The following is a 22,508-nucleotide window of genomic DNA, read 5'->3' as shown; positions in this document are numbered from 1 at the left end:
TAGTGGTTAGAGCAGTACAAAACATTTAACTAATAGATTATACAGAAATTGGTGAGAATGCCCGTAGTTACTAATGTATTGTGTCATATAACTTTTGTTTAGAAATATATTTTTATTGGACGGTTTTGCCCCTGTCAGATACGCCTATCTACATTCCATAGGTCTGGGTCGCGTGTGGCTGAATGTCTGAGCACTCCCTTCAACCCGTTGGTCAAAGAAAGGTTTCCTGACTGTTCAGATTCTGCAGATGAAAGAGCGTGAGGCTACTCTGTTTTTTTCGAACATCGAACAGTTGCATTTATTCCCACATCCCCAACCACTCATTCGCCTCCTATATACATAATTTTGTTCATAATACATTCTCAGCATCCTCAATTAAACCCTAAATTACCCAATCCACCCACTTCTTCCCCCAAATCGTTGCGATGGAGGATTTTTTGCTTCCTCCTAGAATGTTCGCCACCGGCGAAGAACCACTTGGAGAGCGCGTCAACTCGTATCACAAGATAAAGAGGACCGAGTTGCTAATCGAGGCTCTTGAACCGGAAGAGTTAGAATTTCTGAGAAATTCTACTTTTGGAAAGATTCTCGCGATCGAGGAGAACCCTCCGTTTTCAGGTGCTTTTGGCCAATATGTCGTTGTTAGGCTTCTGAAAGTGAACAAAAAATACGAGGTTTGGTTCATCTTCGCGGGAAACCCAGTCAGAATGTCACTCCGGGAGTTTGCTATCGTCACCGGATTAAACTGTCGGAAGATTCCAGAACCAACTAAGAAGAGGAAAAACCCTCTGAAAGAGAAGCTGTACTGGAACGAACTCCTTGGCTCGTTGAAGTTCTGCACTGTTGTCACAGCCATCGACATGCTGAAGAAAAAGGTTGTGAAGAGCAAAGAGGCGCGGATTAAGTTTGCTTGCCTTGCAATCACGTCGTCGATTCTATTCCCGTCCTCACACACACCTCGCATCATCCCGGAGCATGTCGAACTGATTCGAGATCTAGACGACTTCCTCGCATTCCCTTGGGGCAGAGCCTCATACCACACGCTTGCTACATCTCTTATTTCAAAAGATGAAATAGCATTATCGCAGGCGTCTGTTGCGATTCACAGCTACGTTGATGCTATTCAACTAGTTCTTCTTGCCGCCATCCCTCAGTTGAAGGAAGAAATCACACAGTCTGAGCGCACTGTTATTGTGGATTCCGAAAGCGAGAGCGAGAACCCGAATGAAGATTTAGCATTAGAGGGTGACAACGCTGTGCCGCTAGCAGAACCTTCAGAGGCGACCAAGTATTGTCTTATCCCCGGGCATGCTAAGAGCATAGACATCGAGTGTCAGGTAACAAATAATCCCTAACCTGAGATGTTGGCGTTTAAATTATGTGTTAACTCGATGTAGATTGTGGTAGTGTTATAAAATCGTTAGTAACTACTAACGTAACATGATGTCCAGGTGCTTTAATTATGGGTTAACTCGATATAGATTGTTGTATTGCTCTACAACCGTTAGTAACTACTAACATAGAGATTAGCTGTTAACTTGAACGGGTGAGGTAGCTCCCTATCATTATTTCTTTACACAAAACAACACTAGTAAATCGACTTAAGGCTTTTTATATCTCCTCTGTTATACTTGACTGGTAAGATCACTTGTTTCTGTAAATCGTTTTGTTAGCGGATTCATCTTTTTTTTTACGCAAACGTATGTGTGTTTTTCTATGTGTCTGCGAATTGGATAATTCAATCCATTTTGTTGATGTTAGATTGGCATATGTATTGTTGACTGTTAACTTATTACGGTGTCGCAAACCTGTTTGTTATCGCGTTGATGTTACATCCTTAGATGTATAGTTGACCGTTAACTTTTTACGTTACCTTGTTGATGTTACCTCCTTAAAGGTATAGTTGACTGTTAAATATAACGTTATCGTCCACTTTTTAGTTAGCGGGTTAATCATATCTAACACGCATCTGGTTCATGTTTGTGCAGGTCACTGTCAAGTATATTATAGATGAGCCGTACGAAGAATGGTCTGCTGGGCTAGATTTCTCGTGGGTCGATGAGTCCGAGGATTTTGCTGTAGAGAACCTGGTTCGACTGATTGGTGAGGGTTTTTCATTTTGTAAGGATATGTTCAAAGGTGGTCTAAACGCAAGTGATCTTTTGCGTTTGAGGGGAGTGAAGAAACTCAAGGAGAAAGAACCGAAGGAAAAAAATGACAAGGATCACGCCGCGGAGGTGACAGATGGCGAGGGTCCTGACTCTCAAACCCACATTTTAATAGCTAATTTGGTTGCGTCGCAGCTACTTGACAAGTCCAGATCTCCCGCCTCCGAGCTACGTGATGAAATCAGCTCACTGGAGAAGCGTATTTATCAAGCACTGGACGCCAAGATAGAGAAAATTGCTTCATCAACTATTCAATCACAACAGTTAGCTAGCCGTCAGGCCACCATTGTCGGATTCCTCCAGGACATTGATAAAAAGATTGGCACTGCCCTGGTTGGTCAAATGAAGATCATGCAAGCTTCGATACTCAACGGTGTAACTGAACTCATTTACCAGACCATTACCTCCCGCGGTGTTTCTGTTGAGCATAAAGTTTCCGGCAAATTTCCTGAGTTTCTTCCACAGAAAGACTCCATCCCCCCCCCCCCTGTCAACGGCAACCCTCCAGTCGTGCCTGACACTAGTACCCCATCTGAAGCTGCTGATTTTCGCATCAGCAAGGTGCTGCGTGATCTGAACATAGTACCTGACCATTCTCTCCCTGCAAACACAGTTGATAATCTCGATGCTGAGCTGGTGAGATATTATTATTTCTAGTTAACTCAGCCCTTTGTTAACTTGCATTCCAAAACTCATTTATTTCCACTATTTATTTGACATAACCCTATTAGGACACCGCCAACGGATCGTCGTTGCATACCTCAATTGCGGCTGACTCACAGCTCCAGGCTGAGCAGAGAGATGTGCAAGTGGAGGATCTAGTAACAGCCAACTACATCACTAAACATGTAAGATGATGAGCTAGCAATTACACCCAAACTTTGTAGCTAATAATTTGCCGTTCTGTGCAGGCCATAAACAACTTAGATGATAACAAAACTCCAGACCTGGTAAATTAACTATTGACCGTTACGTTTAGGTCTGATAACCATCTTCTGTATATGAATGCTAACACTCCCTCCCCCTGCACGTAGGAGAACAATCAATCACTGGGAGTTACATTTTTTGTTGTTGAGAATCCTGACTCAGAAGAGTTTGAGAAGGAGGAGGTAATTTTTTGTCTGTAACCATATCATTTCAGTATACATGTATATCTCTATCACTGACCTTTCCATCTTGCTGATGTTTAATGTAATTCACACACACTCAGATGCATATACCTTTTTATCTAGACGATATGCCGTCTTTCTCACTCGGGCTCTCACAGGAAGATGCCCCCGTTGTGGAGGAGACGCCCAACCCGATTAACTATGTTTCACCACCCATGGCACATGAAAAAGAGGCACCGGAGCCGCGCAAGAGCAAAAGGTCTAGGATAATCCCTGCTGGACTTCAAGACTACAAGTGTGATCCAAAGGTCAATGCAGGGCATTGCATTATCCCTGATGTTGACCACCGTTTTACGCTAATGGAGCAGAAGGTTATGAAGGAATCGTAAGTAACCCCCAACCGTTTGATTAGGCACTAACAAAATTTTTAGTTCTAACTTCAAACTTTTTTAACCCATTAACTATTACGTTACAGGGATATCAATCTTCCTAACGGATACTCCCGGTCATCGGCTGAGTTCTTAGATATTGCCTATCGTAACACCATATTACCTACGGGGGTAAGCAACACTACTAAAATGTTTAGCATTTTTGGACATGCAGGCTAAACTGCTTACGTTCAATTCAGGTCGTTGACGCCCTTATCGGATTCGTGTCTCGTGGCCCCACGGTTGGTCCAAATGTTGCCATTTACGACACGACCCTTCCAGTTGCTCTGATGAACCACAACAATCGGTTTGTGAAGTCCACAGTCAAAGACCATTCCAAGCTTAAGTTCGCTGACGTCCCACTGGAGAAACACTTGGAGAAGTCGCATGAGAGGATATATTTCCCATTTAACATGGACAAACAACACTGGGTTGGAGTTTGTATCGATACCAAAGCGTCCACTCTCCATGTCCTGGATTGCAACACCTCGTTTCGAAGTGACAGCTCGCTGAAGAAAGAGTTAAACCCTATTGCTACCCTCCTCCCATACGTTCTTAAACAGTTTGGCTTTTTAGGAACCAACGCCGGTGTCAAGGCCTTTACCGTGTCCAGATGCAAGGGAATACCGCAGGTAACTACTCAAACTGATTCCGGAGTCATGACAGTACTTTTGATCGAAGCTCACGCTGGGGATGGTCTTCGATGACATCTCTATCTAACCGTCTCGTTTCCCTCTTTCTACGAACTCAGGCCTATGTGCCCGGCTTATGTTGTTGTTTTAAAATCTTTCTTTTCAAACACGACCTACTATCTGCCAAGTTTGGAATTTCATCGCCCGACGTTAATTCGAAATATTAGACGTATTCACCTTTATATTGCCTGTTATTTGTTAACAACCATTGTAGCATTTTAACAAATCATTCATTTCATGTTAATGGATAACATAACGTCTACAAGATAAATTAATGCATTCCATGTTAACAGATAACACTGAAGGTAACGGATAATATCACGTATACATGGAATTTAACGGATAACACTAAAGTTAACGGACAAGTTCTCGAAGTTAGCGACCAACATATATTTTACCTTGCTAACACGCATTACCCTTAAGTATGTTGATGCATTTTTCTAACCGTTTTATACACATAACACTCATATAGAACTAATTTCACCACGTTCTACAATGGACTCTTACCACATAAAACCTTTATTCTCTGCACGCATTTAAATTAAAGCTCTTTAATATCATCTATCACCACACTCCGAAGTTAACGGATAACTTCAAGTTTACACGGTAACCTATAAGTACCTATGTTATAACGATGTTAAATCACTTCATAATTAATTGCCCCCGCTATATATTGATTCCTTACACGCCTCCCACTTTTTCTTTATGCAACATAAGTAGTTTACAACCATGACCAGCACTACTTAGCATTTTAACAAATCATTCATTTCATGTTAATGGATAACATAACGTTTACAGGATTAATTAATGCATTTCATGTTAACAGCTAACACTGACGTTAACGGATAATGCTGAAGTTAACGGACAAGTTCTAGAAGTTAGCGGTTAACTTAACAAAGATATATATTTTATAACATAAAATGGAGGAGTCTTTATTCATACTCTACATTGCACATATACATGCCTCAATGTGAGAAGCGTAGGGGAACTTTGTTTTAGTATATGATAACAAAAAAAGGTCGCCCCAGATCTGACCATTACAAAAGAAACACAACAGCTCCACTCACCCCTACATACTTAGTCTTCATCTCGATCTTCAGATAGACATCTTACAAGTGACCTTGTTATGGTCATTTCCTCCACATCTGCTGCAGGTGCGGCGGCGCTTTAAAGAACCACTCATCTGCATGTTTGGAGGTTATTACATGTTAACAGATTATTTAGTCGTTAGTATACATCTTAACAGGTAAAGTAAAAAAATCACACCAAAAATACTTACCTTGAATTCCCCACGCGATGGAATTCTGGCCTTTCTCGGTCTACCAGGTGGGCGGCGAGTTGCTGGAGGGAGAAGGTGGCCATCCTCTCCGTCCACACCAAACTTGTACACATCAATGTTTGCTTCTTCCACCGGGTTGATGCTCCCACTGTACGCTAATCCCCAGTACGTGTTGCTGTAATACACAGCCACCTTACTCTCCACTAAACTCCCGTGTATATATGGCCGCAGACACTGCATGCACACAAGGGATGGCCAGCGCGTCGAACTCCTTGCAAGAACAAGTTGTGTTATCAAGATCCACACGGTGAAACATCCCATTCCGATTAACAACTTCCTACTCATTATTTATGATGTGTTTCACGGCATATCTTATGGAGTCAGTGAAGTGGCGCATCACGATACCAGTAACTTTCGGAGTTAGTGCCCCCACATTGTTTGCTGCTGCATCACGTCTCGAAGAGAACCATCCCATCATCATTGACCTAATATACTCTAGGAGCGGGACAATGGGGTATTCTCTAGCCTCAGACAGAGCTGCGTTCAGAGACTCAGCAAGGTTACTTGTCATAATGTTGTACCTTGCCCCATCAAAATGCGATCTAGCCCAGTGCTCAAGTCCAACCCGGATCAGATAATCGGCACAAGCGCCATCAACCACCTTGAGCTCGTTGAAGTGCAAGTAGAAATCCTCCACTTTGTAAGCTCTTGCTGCTCTACCCAGAAGGTACCCCAAATGCTTCTTCTTGAAGATGGTCTGGACGTTCCTCTGGAGATGTAGCAGGCAAGCACAATGCTTAGCCATCGGATACACCTGTTAAATGAAACTACACCAGTTAGCAAACTAAGAATGTATTTAACTGTTAAACATTTTTGGGAGTGTTCTTATTCTACATACTACCAAATAAGTTAACCGCTAACTTATGCACTATAGTTTACCCTTTATATTTAAAAAAATAGGTTGAAGTAGGTGCTTACTCTGCGGATTCCAGAGTATATTGCGGTGTGTCTGTCAGAGACAAAGACTAAGTCAGAAAAATCAGGCATGACAGCAAGGAGCTTGTTGAAGAACCATGTCCATGATTGGTCATTCTCGCTATCTACTATCCCAAACGCAATCGGGAATATCTGATAGTTCCCATCTTGTGCACTAGCTGTGAGCAAACACCCTGCAAACTTTCCCTTCAAGTGCGTTCCATCAATTATGACTACCTTTCTCATGAAATCAAATCCTTTTTGGCTTGCTCCAAACGACAGGAAGAGGTACTTGAAACGCTGGACACTGCCTGGTCCCTTGCTTGTCTCCAATGTGACCAGAGTTCCAGGATTTGCAACGGCCAACTGCTGGAGGTAGGAAGGTAAAGTACTATATGCTGCCTCAGCATTTCCACGCCCATTCTCTATAGCAATCTCCCGGGACTTCCAAGCAGTCAAGTAGGATATCGGTACACGGTGATCCGTCCTCATCATCTCTCTCAACGCTCCTGGCCTTAGGCCACTCCCGGTACCAACATACTTTCTCCTCATCATTCCCCCAACAATTGATGACGTTGCATGTCTCCTAAACTCACCTCGCTCGCTAACAGTGCAATGATGGTTACTATCCAATGTCTTGATTTCAAACCGCGGGCACCCCATGATTTTAGTTGCGTACACACGCCATTGATAGTTAACTCCACTGCACTCCAGAACCACTTTTCCGGGCTCAGACTTCCTCACGAAGTATCTGTACCTTTTAGCCAATGCATGTAGGGACATGTGAACCTTGAAAGCATCTCGGTCGACAAATACTTTCCCCACATAGAGCTGATTATTGCTCTCCATTTCCTCTTCGCCTGAAATCAGCAATTCATATAATGTTAGAACATACAATATCATTTACCGACTAACTATTCCATTACTCGGTACAAATAAACTTAACCATTACGGGGAAAGCTAACTTTTTGCTCACCAGCATAACCTACATCCTCCTCAATTGCCACATTAGCCTCCTCTGTGTTTGCATAACCGGAACCAGAACCCATCTGCAGCCCGAAGAGCTGAACACCTGTAATGTCTGGACCCATCATTACCCCCTTGCCTTTCCCATATGAGCCCACACGGCCTCCATTAACGTCGTCCGTAGTAGCTAAGAAAACAGTTACCAGTCAAACACATCAGGTATCTGCTAACTATATTTACATCAGTAACCAAATAATTTCCCACAAAACACTCAAATAAACTTCTACATACCTATCGTCAATGTCAGGTTCGCTCCACCTGGAGGTTCTGTAGGTATTTCCTCAAGCCGGATCATCCCTTCAGCATTAGGTCTGAACGTTTCCATTTCATCTGATGAATCGGTCTGAGATGAGTTTTCATCAATCACCATTAGGGGCTGGAAAATCTCATCCCTTGTCACCCGCACGGCGTTCCTTCGGATTTCCACCATCTGCTCACTGCTGCAGATGGTCATCATCTTCTCTTCGCTAACTTGCAGATAACCACCAGAACGGAAACCTTAAAACGGTAACAACAATGTTAGCATAGACATATACAACTTAGCAACCAACATCTTTAATGTTCTAAAATGCAAACCTCTCCATGGTATTGGCTTAGGTGGAACAACATCTGTCCCGTCTTCCGTCACCCCGAACTCCTCCCTCCTCATGGTGTGGTAGCGGCCAACTTCCACGTTTCCAAAGGCCAAACACAAAGTCAAGTTAACATAGTCCATCCTGACCGCCATGAAGAGCTCCACATCTTTGTCTTCTAGTATGTCAACAGGTGGTGTGGTGTAGTCGCCAGGGACTTTCATCCACTCAGGGAAGTCATAGGTCAATGCAACAGGTTCAGAAGGGAGTACTCGGTATTTACCCCTCACCATAGCCACCAAGTCGCCGTAAGTCTCATTCTCTCAACACACAATATCGTATTTCACTTGTGTGTGATCCATGTCGAACCTCCAGGTCCCATGGGCAAGTCTCTGCCATTCACCAACAACAACTCTCACCAGTCGCCCCATTGCTTGTACTTGAACAAGCAAGTTGTTTCCTGAACAAAAAGACAGAACACATAATGTTAATCTCTACTTTGTAACAGCGAATGCAACCGTCTATTAATCATCAAAGAGTTGTTTACTGAACACAAAGACATAACAAGTCTATATAGATGAATATATGACAATAATATACATACCTCTCCTCTAAGAGATAACGAACACTGTCAAACGAGTTCCTAACCTCTAAACTCTCAATCACAGTTTTTGTTATCACTTTGTCTCTCACACCAATCTCTCAACCATCTGCTAAGTATATATATATTCTATTCTATGAACCCTTGTACCAAACCCACAACCCAATACGCAACCACCATTCCACTTACCGAAGCAATTGTCATCATAACGAGTAAGGAGCTCCTTATTACCCAGTAGATCCTCGCCTCCGGCGCCTCCTTGTGTCAGTCACGCTCTTCTGTACACGCCTCAACCAAATCCCAGTTTCTCTGCTTTCTGACACAGACGCGCGTTCTATCGGCGAACCCACGAGGTAGAAAGGAGGGGCATTTTCGTGTGAACGTCGCCAAAATGTCATTACTTTCGGCCTTATCCAAACGTAAGGGCATTAACCCAATTTGGGCCTCTTCTGGGTATATGTCGCCCATTAACCCTAGATTATATTAGAAACGGTTGACAAAAAAAAAAGATTATATTAGAAATTTATTTGAAAAATAATTCACTTGTAAAACGCCAACAACCGCAATTATTCACAAACGCGGATGGTACCAACTCGCACTCGACGCAACGTAGCACATGACGTTCAGAAAAGCTGCAAGCTCAGCAAGTGCCAGTGTCAACTGGAGTGAGGAATACGTATGGTAAAGAACCATGAGATCTACGCACATGATTTATTTATTACATATGCCACTGATTTATCAAAGATATCGACACCTTCATTAAGATTATTTGCGTAAATTATTCACCAGTCGATTACTCCCTAATTGTCGCAGCTCGTGATTTATTTTGTCACGGTAAGGTCCACGTTGAGTATAAAAATTTTAATCTATTTTAGGTCCATTTTGCTAACGAATTGAAAATGATAATTTTTTAGGCACAAGTTTCCTATCAAACTTTAAATAATTCAACACAAGCAAAAATATGTATGGTTTATTTGCTTCTTTCTTAACTTTGTTTACACTTATACTTAATCAACTACGTAAGGGCTTACTGGATGCAGATCTACTTGTTGTTAATAGATCGGTTAGAGTATTGTTCTGATAAATAACTCTTCTATAGAGTTCATTAATATCTAAACTCATTAGTTTATCCTCTTCTGTTTGAACGATGGGTCTATTGTGAAAAAAAAGGTAAGGTGTCAAACAAACTTTCTAAGGAGAAAATTGCATTTTAAACCTTGAGAGTGTTACATTCTCGCACTTTAAACACTGAATATTTTTGACTAGCATTTTAAACCTTGAAAGTGACATTTTTATCATAACAAACCTCCAATGAGGTTTACTTGTTTACCAAGTCAACGAGATGACATGTACTGTTCATTTTGTGATGACGTGTCAGTTTTTTTTTAAATAAAAATAAAATACATAGAAAATTCGAAAAATCAATTTTTTGAAAAATTCAAAAAATAAAAAAATAACATTTCAAAATTCAAAATAAAATAAAATATTTTAAAAAAATTAATCCAATTATAAACCAATAAATAAATAAATATATATATATATAAAATAACTTGAATGGTGATACTAGATTCTGTTTTTTTTTTGTTTTTGATTTTTTTTTTAATTTTTGATTTATTAATACTTAACTTATTAAATTTTTGTGAAACTAGAAAATATCTCATAGACCACTTAAAATGTTTTTGACCTTAACTAAAATACTGTAAGTTAGTTTGAAATATAATTAAGAGATAGAGAGGTATGCCTTTAGATTTGTATATGTTAGGTTTTGGTATGAGTGAAGCTTCTTAGATAAGTAACATATATTTTACTTTCTCTAAAGTTTTATTAGTTATTTATTTAATTTCAAAGTTATTTACTATTTTTAAGAACTTCACTTATAAGTTAATTTCTTTTTAAACAAACTTAAAATTACAAAAATAAATATCATTTTAATAAATAATACCAATAATAGGATTAATTTTGAAAATTTAACAAGTTAAGTATTAATAAATCAATTTTTTAAGAAAAAAATCAAAAACCAAAAACCAGAATCTAGAATCTAGAATCACTATTCAAGTTATTATATTATATATACTTATTGGTTTATAATTGGATTAATTTTTAAAAATATTTCTTTTATTTTTAATTTTGAAATTTATTTTTATAGTTTTTTGAAATTTTAGATTTTTTTGAATGTTTCCGATTTTTTCGATTTTTCTATGTATTTTATTTTTTATTTAAAAGAAAAAGAAAAAGAAAAAACCGACACGTCATCACAAAATGAACAGTACATGTCACCTAGTTGACTTGGAGTTTTGTTATGATAAAAATGTCACTTTCAAAGTTTAAAGTGCTAGTCAAAAACGTTGAGTGTTTAAAGTGCGAAAATGTGACAATCTCAGGGTTTAAAATGTGATTTTCCCCTTTTTTAAGGGATAGGGATGGGGATAGAGGGACTTGAACCCTTTGAATTCTATATTCGGAGTTGCGATCATGTCTTTTTATTTAAAAAAATTGTTTCAATACATTTGTTATGTACCTATAAAGACTATATTAGAATTGGATTTGAATCATATTTCGGATCAATCTATATTGATTGACCGCCTCCATTATATAAAAAAATACACAAGGCAAATAATATTAGTTTGGTAATCACCAAAAATTGAATCTAAACCCCAAAATACAAATGCGCATCTATAGTTTTTTTTTTCCTTAGGGAAATTTGGGCCCATTTCAATTATTTTGCTTATATGAACAAAAACAAACCTACATTAAACACATGATTATTAGATTTTTCTTTATATGATTTTTTTTTTTGAACTTTTATAAAATATCTTAATATTATAATGAAAGACGTAACAATTATTCAAAGCGTAGTATAATTTTGTTAACAAATTAATTTGTAACTAAAATAACTTTAGCAAAAAAAAGTTCACTACATAATAAAATTTATTGATTAAAGATATACCACTTTGAATTGTTTCACAACATCAATAAAAATTTTGTAAACATAAATACTCATTTATAAAATAGTAATAAAGAAAGCAGATAATTTTAAGTTTGCTACAAAAAAGATAAAATATATGAAAATATTACAATTCACAATTGTTTTCCAATTTTTTTTAAAAAAATAAAGAGGAAAACACACCCACGCCGCCGTATCCGGAAGAAAGTATGTTCCAAGAATGGTTCTATCTTGCCGGGTAATAAAGGCTGGTTTCTTAGAGGTGGAGAGGAATGCTCTCGGTGTTGGTAGAGGTTGAAGTTATCGTTTGGTCAACCGCGGGCGACAACGATATATCTCGTTCAGAGACTGGTGCAAGATTTAGTGTATTATTATCATTGTGGGTTTTGTAATTTCCTTTTTGTAGGAGTGTATGTGTTTGTATTCCTTGTTCTTGTAAGTTACTCCGGTGTGGATTTTAGGTGCCTCTCTTTGGGCTTATTTTTCTGGGGTTATCTTGTTTTCCACCAAACTTGTGTATCAATCGTGTATTTCTTCGTTGAATCAATATTTTCAGATGGGAAAACAAAAAAGAAGAAAAACACTTCCACGTTTTTACTACCACCAAACTCCAAACCATTTGAAAGTTGACCATATGTCGTACCCTCAAAAGTCGTGAGACGTAAATGTTCGTTTACGTGTCGCGCGACTTGCGATCAGGCTGTTGTCCGTTTTGCTGTCGCGTAACATGCGACCTGCGATTGATCGCATGTCGCAAGTCGCAGGTTGTTGTTCGTTTTGATGTCGTGGATTCCTATTCAAGTCGCCCGAAAAAACAGCAACTAAAAATTAAGAAAATTTTGATCGCGCGACTGGTCGCAGGTCGCGCGACATGTAAACGAATATAGTTTTAGTTGCAGGTCGCAAGTCGTGAAAATGAACGTAATCTTGGTCGCAGGTCGCGCCCTGTAAACGAACAGGGCCGTTATCAGCAGACTTTGGAACTGGGACTCGACTCAACGACATTAGTAATAAAGATTGATCCTATATGTTAACGATAATAGAGATCACTCATATACTATTCACTTGCAAACATGCAAAGTACATTCTGGCGTTTATCGATCATATGGGACTAGAACATCCATCGCCAAACAAAATGAAACAAAGAGACACATCTACTACAATGATACAGCAACAAACAAACTTTGGAACTTCAAAAAAATAAAAATAAAAAATAGAAATGGAAAGAAAATCACAAAAAATAATCAGGAGTCTTGCGAGTGGTATCAGGTTCGACCTGTCTCGGTGCTGGATCGAACTGAAGGAAGTTCTGCTCCATCTTCTCTCCAATCTCAAGTATTGCTGCCATGTTTCCACATCTGTAACAGTAGTTTGGTGCACTAAACACTGTAACTACGTTCTTCTCCTATCAATACACACACACACACACAAAGATTCAGTCATATTTGCAAAGAGATATGTCAACCGGTGTTAATGCACATAATACATATACAGTACCTGACACCAATTAAAGCCTTCCATTACAAGTTGATGCGCTCTTGATATCAAACTCAGTCCATTGTTATGATTAAACTGAGTTGCAATGTCCTGTCCAAACGTGTAACCAGCACCACGGGGAGATATTCCCCAACCACAACGATCGTCTGGATCAGACCAGAGTAAATCGCACATTGGTCCTTCATGTGGAACCTACAATAGCATAACCATAGCAGATGATTAGAAAAACAACTCCTACTCTTTCAGAGGTCAAAACTGTTCAGAGTTTATATAGCGAGGAAAAATCTGCGACTTAAGGAAAAGAGGAGACATTTTAATTATGCTCGGACCAAAAAGAAAATAATCATTACCTCCTGTATGCGATCCAAGCTTCGGATATTGTCAAGGGTGTCCAGAGAAGGTGAAAGCCCTCCATGTAAACAAAAAACCTGTAATTGATTACAGTTGTTAAAGATGAAATGCGGAAAGGACACATTGTAACTTATAAGAAAAGCTCAAACCTGACTCTCTATAAGTGCTGTAAGAGGTAGGTAATCAAAGAGGTCCGTGAAATGTTTCCACACGTTTGCATTTCCATATTTCCTCAAGCACTCGTCATAAAAACCATATCTGAGTACACAAAAGTAAAAAAAAAAAACAGACATGAATTGAAGCCGGAGATTGAAATAAAGGCTTGGTTCCTGTCCTGACACATTAACTAAAATATTTTCGATTCATTTTGTTCGCCTTGGATCGTGTTTCAAGCCTTTTAAAACTAAGCTCGGAAGGAAGTAAAATACTAGTTTTTTATTTAGAAAATAAATACTTACACTTGTGTAATTTGACGACTCTCATGATTCCCGCGCAGGATCGTGAGTCTGTCTCTGTAACGCACCTTCAGTGCCACCAATAGGGAGACTGTTTCAACTGAGTAGTATCCACGATCTGCAAAAACATAGCCGAGACGAATGATAAACCAAAGACATTCACTATCAGATCCAACTTCAAACTTGAACCAGACAAAAGATTTGAAATTTAAGGAAAGTGTCTTCACGAAAATTAAACACCACAATGGATAACATTATAATAACAAAAGCTAATCATCACAACATCAGCCTTAATGAAAGTGGAACATGAATCAAAAGCTGTTTATTCCAGCAAATGACACTCACAAAAAGCTCACTTTAGGTATAACAAAGGTGTCAATATTAGTCTCCTCAATTAGAAGCATAACACAAAACACAGATCTATGACGACTCATCAATCAAGAAACATTACTTGTCGTGAATTTGATTGATCAAGAACATACATACCTACGTAATCACCCATGAAGAGGTAATTAGTATCAGGCGGGTTACCACCAATACGGAAGAGCTCGATTAGGTCATAGAACTGGCCGTGGATATCCCCGCATACGGTGACCGGACACTTAACCGGTTGAACATTCCATTCCTCAACGAGAATGGCCTTGGCTTGATCGCAGAGGATCTTCACGTCCGCTTCAGCCAACGGCTTGCACTCCATCAGCTGCTCGATCTGACGGTCCAGATCCCCGTTTGACGGCATCTCCTCCCAATCTAACGATTGGCTTCCGATGCTTGCGAATCGAACACGGCGGCGACGGCAGAGGAAGAGGATAAAAGTCGCCGATGGTTTTACGGGTTGATCATCACGCGCCGTCTCTCTCTCTGCGCAAATGAAGATATTTATTTGGCTTTAGTATTATTTTCAGACAAACTGTTTTTTTCTTTTTTGTATTTGTTAAAAAAGTATGTGACGTGGGATGGAACCGGGTCAAAAGGAATTGACACGTGGCGAATCCTTTCTCTTTGGTTTTGAATCTTCTGATGAGAAGTTCATTTGTTGGGTTTTGTAACAAGTACAATCTGCTCTTAGATTGAGTGGCGCTTGGCTTAGCCGTTACCAGTTGATTGACAGGTTTGGCCTGGTTATCGATTGAACCTAAATCCACAATACCAGTATGATTACTAATCCTTGACCTGTTAACCAATTCTGATTATGAAATTTGGATTACTTGATGAGCAATGCGATTCTTGGTTTTGTTTGGCGTCAGGGTACTACATGAAGTGTGGAATCTGATCTTCCTGCGTCGATAGTCTCCGAGTTGTTGTTTGATCAGAAAACGGTAATAAATAAGATGTGGGTTTAAACAAAGACGTCTTATTAATGGTCGGAGAAAAACGTTCAGTCGGTTACAAAGGAAAAGAAGAGAGTGCGACAGAAAAGAAGCCGGTGGCTCGATGAGCTACTGGAAAAGTACAACTAACGGCGAGATGAAACAAAGGTGAAAACCCTAATCTAGCCGCCAAGTGTTAGTCAGTGATTTCGGATCCTTCTCTCGTTGTCCCCCCTTTCCCTTATATAAACGTCATGATGCCTCGTCCTTGACCTAATTTACGCCATCTTGGTGGGCCTCCTCTGCTGGGCCGAGAAGCCCGTAGGCGCCCGAGCAGCCGCTGAGCCGAATGTACTTCAGTCGATGATGATCGACTAAAAGCACTCAAGAGTCAAGCCGAGAGACCTGACTCTTGAGCCGACCGATCGAGCCGTCGCTCTACCTAATCCGGGCCAGGCCTTTCTATTCCTCGGGCCTTGTGGGATGGTCAAATCCATCCTCTACAGTAAGTCCCCCCCAGTTCATTAGTGAGCGAAGTGCTTTCTGGCTCGTGATGGATTCTGAGGTTTGAAGGTTTGATGGAATAGAGGGCTTGTCGGAAGGTTGGAGCGGTTGGTCGATGAGTCGCACAGCGTCGTTCTCTCGGAAGCGAGCAGTAGAGGCTTTATCGCTCCTTTTGATCGTTGTGTCGCAGGGAGGGTTCTGGAATATTTCCGCTTGAGACCGATTGATCGCGGATATTCAGATCCCGACTGACATACCTCGACTAACCGTTGGTTTATTCTGATTTTAAGATGACCGACGTTTGATTTAGACGTGAAGCCAAACCGTCGCGAGGGTCCGCTGGACATTTGGGAGAGTTTCGAGGCCCAAATGGGCCCGTTTGAATTTAATGGCGACGCCTCGAGTTCCCCCCCTTTCATAACATGTCGAGAAGCGGAATCGTCGCGAGGGTCCGCTGGGTTTTTAGGGTGGATTTCGAGGCCCGTTTAGGCCCGAATAGACCTAATGATGGCTCCTCGAGTTTCCCCCCTTCTCTTTTCCTTATAAATACGCAGATCCCTTCTCATTTCTTCAAGTTTTTCTCCGCGATCGAAGGTACTTTCTCTCTCTTTCCTTTATCTCTCTAAGCGTTGTTAGATTCATTCGAAGCATTCTTCACCGTTCCGTTCCGCGATGTCGTCGGGTCAGAGGCTATCGAAGCAGCAGAAGGGAAAGGCAGTCGCAGCGACGTCGAATCCGACAAGGAATCCCGACGGGGATCGTGTCGGAGATCCAGAGGTGATTCATCGCGCGGCGATGATGGACACGGCGAATCTATCTCGTTCTCAGCGACTTCTGGTTGCGGATGCTGCGAGACTCGCGAGAGAAGGAAGCCAGATCGTCGTTGCGAGGGATGCAATGGAATGTTCGAGAGACGGGCAGAGCGGGGCGATGCCTGTTGACTCGGTCACCCCGAGAGCTCGACCTGCAGAGGACGGTCCTTCGGAGGATGATGATTATGAGGCCGAGTTCTTCCCGACTACCTTTTACCCCGACGAAATTTTTGAAGAGCTTCCTCAACTCCATCCCGACTTATTGCGTCCTGCCTTCTTGGCCGGTCAGGACTGGGAGGGCGTAGAGAAGATGAAGTCGACTCCTGGAAGTGTGAAGAGGGTTCTTCGGGCTGCGGGTGCCGTAGGCGTGACCTTCCTTGTGCCTACGGAAGCGCAGAGACCCTGGTCTCCTCCGATGGGGTACCAGACGGTGTACGAATCCTATTTTCAGGAAAACACTCGCTGCTGGTTCCCCATCCCGCGGCTGATCACATCATACGCCAGACGTCAAGATCTCGCGATCAGTCAGCTGCTGAACGGCTCGCTGCGACTAGCGGTCACTTTGTCGGTTTTGGCGGAGCAGATTGATATGCCGATGAGCGTTAGGTCGTTCGAGGAGATGACCTCGATAACCGATATGAAGGATGGCACCTACTCGGTGAAGATGCGACCGAACTGCAATGTGTGTGCCGGTCATCCGAATAAGACGCAGAACTGGCAGCGCTCCTACTTCTTCCTTAAGTCCGACAGCTCGGCCTTCGAGAAGCCTCCCCAAGATGATTATCGAGTTCTTTGGAACCGTTCTTGCGGTAGAATATTCTGTCGCGAACAGTAAGCGATTTATCGATTCTAACCAACCATTTTTTTTGTATGCAGTCGGCCATCCTACCTCCCCAGTCTATCCCGAAGATTTCTTGAGGAGTGTTCGGGCCGTCGCTCTGCTCCGAATCTATCGTTGGTCCGATATCTCCGTCGAGAAGATCCGTGAGCTTAAATATCGAATCGCTCGAAGTACGTTCTCCCGCAGCTCTAGACTGTGCTCTTTTAGTCGCAAGTTTTATTTGTCGCGTCCTAACCCTTCTGCCTTATGTTTTCAGGAGAGTGGAGATCCAATCTTCCGACCGTTCTTCCCATTCGCGCTAAGCGACTAGACATCTTCCCGAGAGACATCCAAAAACAAGTTACCGAGGCAAAGAGGATGGGTACTCTTCCTGATCTGAGCGCAATAATAGCGGCCCAGCTGGGGCTGACTAGCGGGGAAGGACCCTCGATGGCGGTTCCTCGTGCTGACGAGGTTCTCCCTTCCGATGCCAGAAGTGAGGGGAAGGGCAAGAAAATGAAAAGAAGCGATGGCTCGGGAGTCGAGAGGAGTACTGAGGAGATGAGTGATGTCCCTCCTTCCGGTGAACCCCGGAAGAAGAAAAAGAAGAGAAGGACAAAGAAGAAGTCCGCCGGCGAGCAGTTGGAGAATGCTGACGAACCGATCGAGCAAGAGGAGGAGGATGCTCGAGAAGAATAACTTCAGCCCGAGGAGGGGGCTTCTGAGGCTGAAGCCTCGGAGGGACGGAATGACAAGGAGGGAGCTAGTGAAGGAGAGGAACGCGAGATTTCTCTTAATGCCACCCTCTCGGGCGATTCCGAAGAAGATAGCGAAGGGTCACCACTCCTGATAAGGAGGGGAAATGACGAAGGTGATGATGAGAGGCGGTCTCCTGTTCTGACGTCTCCTCGCGAGAGAACTCCAGCTCCCGTCGGGGAGGGGCCGTCCAGACTGGTACTTCTTCCCGCGGCGCTGCTATCCTAAGGAGGGCACCCGGATTCAGCTTTCCCAACAAGGTCGACTTCCACTACGAGGGACCGGCTCCCTTAGTGTACGTTCCAGAGAAATGTGGAGAGTTTCTCTGTCAACTAAGAGGGAGGGCGAAACCTCAAGACCTTATCTTCGGGGGTGAATACGAAGAAGCTGCGAGGGCCAAACTCCTGGTAAACGGCTTGGTCCTCTCTTTTTTTTTTAAATTCCTTGACTCCTAACTTCTCACGATTTCCATTGTGTCGCGTGTTCAGGGTGATAGCACGATGAATGTAGTGATTGATAAATACGACACAGCCCTTAAAGGAGCCTTGGACGAGCTCGAGCTGGCCAAGAAAGAGTTTGCTGAGAAGGAAGAGATTTCTGCTCGTCAACTGAACGAGTCAAGGGCCAATCTGCAGAAGCTCAACGGGGTGATGACCCGCACCGTTGCTCGACGTGATGAGTTTAAAGCCGCGCTGGACTCATCTCGAAGAATCATCCGCGAGCTTGAACAGAAGAATGCTGATCTCGAGAGCGAGAGGGCTTCGCTCGCCCACGCACGAGCGAGAGATGAAACGTCTAAGAGACTCCAGAATCTTGGAGGTGACGAGAGAATGGGGGAGAGTTGAGGTGGAGATGACCGCCAAGGCTAATCGTTGCTTCGCCAAGATTCGTTCTCGAGAGGAGCGTCGGGGTCCTTACGACGAGGCTCGGTTGCTCTACAGTCAAGCCTTTGGGACTAGGAAGTGCCTCGAGGCCTTGAAAGGAGCCGGGAACGACATACCGCAAGCCTCTATTGATATGTTCGTCTAGTACGAGAGAAAGTACGAACAAGGGGCTGAGAAGCTGAAGGTTGGCGAGATCCCCGAAAGCGATTTTAGACTTTCTCCCCTCGTGTTGGAGTCTCAGTTCGTGGATGCTCGGATTCTGGCAAGTCTCGACCCGTATGGTTCCAACACTGGCTTAATTGACCCAGAGACCGCGGTGAACCTGCATGTCTCGTCTACTCATCCGCTCGGGGAAAGGCGCAAATCCGACGCTTCCTATTGAAAACCCTTCGACTGTTCTTGAGGAAGGAGTGCCTGGTCGAAGAGCTCGAGTCGATGGAGATAACGTTCCTGTCCTCGTGCTTTCGGACACTTCAGTCGAGGGTCGCGATTCGCCGCCTCCAGAAGAGTCTCGCCGGGACGGCGAGGAAAACACTGGCGAGGTGTCGGAGGATGCTGCGGTGCAAGTCTCTCCGATTGCCTGCGAATCGAGCGTCAGGGCTTCGGAGCTTTCCGCCCTTAATGATGGCGAGAGTGATCGGGAAGCTTAGTTTTATTTGTTTGTTGTTTTTTGGAGTCCCGGAGGACTTGTGTCGTTGTCTTTTAGACTTTCGCCTTTTGAGGCTTCTACTTTGTATTTTCTCTGTTGTTTCCAACTCTTCGACTCGTATTAACTGTTTACCTTTTATTATACTTGTCTATCAAATGCATGATTTCTCAAGATTTGAAGTGACTGTTTGTTTAGTATAAACGTTATTCGAGATATCGAATCGTTGTAGTGTTAAGCTCGTTATGACTTTGTCTCGGTCGATTTCTTTGACTCGCGATCGTTTGTCAATTGAGTTTAATTATGAATTCTCGACGTTGACGGTTCCAAATCGACCCTAACGTAATTTTCAAGCGTTCGGTGTGCCAAACCTTACTTAGTAAATTACAGGGTGAGTTAGAGTCATTGTCTCGGCCGTGTTGGTTTAAATCGCAACACCGTCGACTCCCGTGAATATGTGTCTGATCAAGACATATCCAACGTGGGATGTGAATACCGATACGCTTTGTTCGAGAAGCCGGGGCATGCTCGTGTCGGCATCGCTTAAGTGATCGTCTGCTTCTGAGATCGATTCCTCGGGGAGGAGATTTTTTTTTTTTTTTGGGCTGGACCCCTTTTTTTTGGGCTGCCTACGTATCCCTTTGTGGGAATCAAGCCATTCGTAATTCTTAGATTGCGAGTAAAAGTGGCTTTTGAGGCGCATTTACTCGGTTTTTTTTTTTTTTTTTTTTTTAAAAAAGAGACTGAGTAAAAGTGGCCTTAGTGGCGCATTTACTCGGTAAAGTGTTCGTCTTGACTAAGGATGGAAGAGGCGGAAATGTTTGGAGTTCCAAGCTCTCGGTACTGCTTCGCCTGTTGAAGTCACGAGGCGGTATACTCCTGGTTTGATGACTTCGACTATCTTGTATGGTCCTTCCCAGTTGTCTCCAAGCTTGCTGGCTTTCCACTCCTTGGTATTTTCGAAGACCTTTCTTAAAACAAGATTGCCCATTTCGAGGGGACGCGATTTAACCTTTTGGTTGTAGTAGCTCTCGATTTGATGCTGGTAATTTTGGATACGGAGTAGTGCTTGGTGGCGGTTTTCCTCGATGTCGTCGAGTGCGTCGAGCAGCATGTCACGGTTGAGTTCGACGTTTTGTGGCATTCGTGATCGGCGCAAACTCGTCACATTCACTTCTGCGGGAGCCATTGCCTCGACGCTGTAGGCCATTGAGAAGGGCGTAGCCTTAGTCGCTCCGCGATGTTCTGTGGGACCACAGGACACCATCTAGTTCATCTGCCCAGCAACCCTTTTTTAGGTCGAGTCATTTCTTCAGACCGTCGATGATGGTCTTGTTCGTTGACTCGGCTTGGCCGTTACTCTGCGGGTTTCTCGGGGTCGACATGCTGAGTCGAATTCGCCATCTGTCGCAGAATCCCTTGAAATGATGCGAGATGAATTGTGAACCGTTGTCTGTGATGATCTCGTATGGGAGCCCGTGTCGGCAGATTATGTTCTTCCAGACGAAGTTTTGCACCTCCTTGTCGGTGATGCTGGCGTAGGCTTCAGCTTCGACCCACTTGGTGAAGTAGTCTATGAGGACCAGGATGAACTTCTTTTGGCGAGATGCCGGCATCGGACCGATGATGTCCATTCCCCATCGCATGAATGGATATGGAGCAGTTAGGGTATGAAGGAACTACGTTGGGCTGTGTAAGGTGGAAGCATGATGCTGGCATTTGTCGCACTTGCGCACGTATCTCTCGCAGTCGGCGTTCATGGTTGGCCAGTAGAATCCGAGGTTCTTCACTTTTAATGCAAGAGCTCGTCCGCCCGAGTGATTGCCTGCTGCTCCTTCATGTGTTTCGGCCATGACTAGTCTCGTTTCTTCGCCGGAGATACATTTGAGTAGCACCTTCGTCGCGGTCCATCGGTGTAGTTCCCCGTCCATGACAACGTAGTGTGCACTACGTCGCTTCAGTCACCGCGCGTCCCATTTCTCGGTGGGAAATAAACCTTCAGCGAGATAATCGATGAGTTCCTTTCGCCAATACGTTGGCTGATCATCCTGCGAAGGAGGTTCTGCTTCGTCGATGTTCATCGCTTCGCTAATCGCTGATGTGATTACAGTCTGTTCCGCCTTCGTGTCGATGCTCGGTTTCTCGATTTTATGGATTGGGATTGTCCTCTTGACTTGATCGTGTAGCTTGCTTCCTAGAGCAGCGAGGGTGTCGGCACAGACATTTTCTCCGCGAGGAACCTTCGTGAGTTCGAAGAACTCGAAGTCTCGCGTGAGGTCTTGGACGAGTTTGAGGTAGGCGTCCATCCTTTCGTTGCGGACGTCGTAATCGCCGAGGTACTGGCTTACAACAAGTTGAGAGTCGCAGTAAGCGCTGATTCTTTTGGCCTTTACTTCCTTGGCGAGACGGAGCCCTGCGATGAGGGACTCGTACTCAGCTTCGTTGTTTGACGCCGCAAAACCAAAACTGAATGACTGCCGGATGAGTTCTCCTGTTGGTGATTGCAGTTGCACTCCTTCCCCCGACCCTTTACTCGTGGATGAACCGTCGACGTGTAAGATCCAGTTTAAACTTGGTAAGATGAGGTCTTGCTCCAGCTCTGGTGTTAACTCGATCAAGAAGTCGGCAAGGACCTGTGACTTTGCTGCTGTGCGATTCTTGTACACGATGTCATGTTCG

At 43.1% G+C, this 22,508-nt stretch overlaps 2 protein-coding genes across 2 annotated transcripts; one reads left to right on the top strand and one right to left on the bottom strand.

Annotated features, from left to right (window-relative positions):
- Positions 1-425: 425 nt before the first annotated feature.
- Positions 426-5,286, top strand: LOC111212139. The gene is made up of 9 exons (XM_048767696.1): positions 426-1,337; positions 1,989-2,804; positions 2,900-3,016; positions 3,080-3,118; positions 3,203-3,277; positions 3,379-3,662; positions 3,753-3,837; positions 3,906-4,337; positions 5,224-5,286. The coding sequence occupies exons 1-9, from the start codon at positions 426-428 to the stop codon at positions 5,284-5,286; spliced, it is 2,823 nt and encodes a 940-aa protein (XP_048623653.1).
- Positions 5,287-12,824: 7,538 nt separating this feature from the next.
- LOC111212138 (serine/threonine-protein phosphatase PP2A-1 catalytic subunit) lies at positions 12,825-15,006 on the bottom strand. Its single transcript, XM_022713566.2, has 6 exons — positions 14,584-15,006; positions 14,101-14,215; positions 13,792-13,900; positions 13,642-13,719; positions 13,292-13,483; positions 12,825-13,199 (listed from the first exon to the last, which is right to left on the bottom strand). Exons 1-6 carry the CDS (start codon positions 14,834-14,836, stop codon positions 13,026-13,028), a joined length of 921 nt encoding a protein of 306 aa, XP_022569287.1. The 5' UTR covers positions 14,837-15,006; the 3' UTR covers positions 12,825-13,025.
- Positions 15,007-22,508: the final 7,502 nt, after the last annotated feature.

The sequence above is a fragment of the Brassica napus genome, chromosome C9 (assembly GCF_020379485.1).
Source record: "Brassica napus cultivar Da-Ae chromosome C9, Da-Ae, whole genome shotgun sequence".
Lineage (NCBI taxonomy): Eukaryota > Viridiplantae > Streptophyta > Magnoliopsida > Brassicales > Brassicaceae > Brassica > Brassica napus.
The sequence above is the reverse complement of the archived record's forward strand: the minus strand, read 5'-3'. Positions and strand labels throughout refer to the sequence as shown.

Excerpts from the sequence above, each read along its gene's own strand:
- LOC111212139 (XM_048767696.1), top strand. The coding sequence starts at position 426 with ATGGAGGATTTTTTGCTTCCTCCTAGAATGTTCGCCACCGGCGAAGAA. Across the intron at positions 1,338-1,988 it reads GCATAGACATCGAGTGTCAG|GTCACTGTCAAGTATATTAT; the intron begins GTAACAAATAAT and ends ATGTTTGTGCAG. Across the intron at positions 3,017-3,079 it reads CCAACTACATCACTAAACAT|GCCATAAACAACTTAGATGA; the intron begins GTAAGATGATGA and ends CGTTCTGTGCAG.
- LOC111212138 (XM_022713566.2), bottom strand. The coding sequence starts at position 14,836 with ATGCCGTCAAACGGGGATCTGGACCGTCAGATCGAGCAGCTGATGGAG. Across the intron at positions 14,216-14,583 it reads CTTCATGGGTGATTACGTAG|ATCGTGGATACTACTCAGTT; the intron begins GTATGTATGTTC and ends ATGTTTTTGCAG. Across the intron at positions 13,200-13,291 it reads AAGGCTTTAATTGGTGTCAG|GAGAAGAACGTAGTTACAGT; the intron begins GTACTGTATATG and ends GTGTATTGATAG.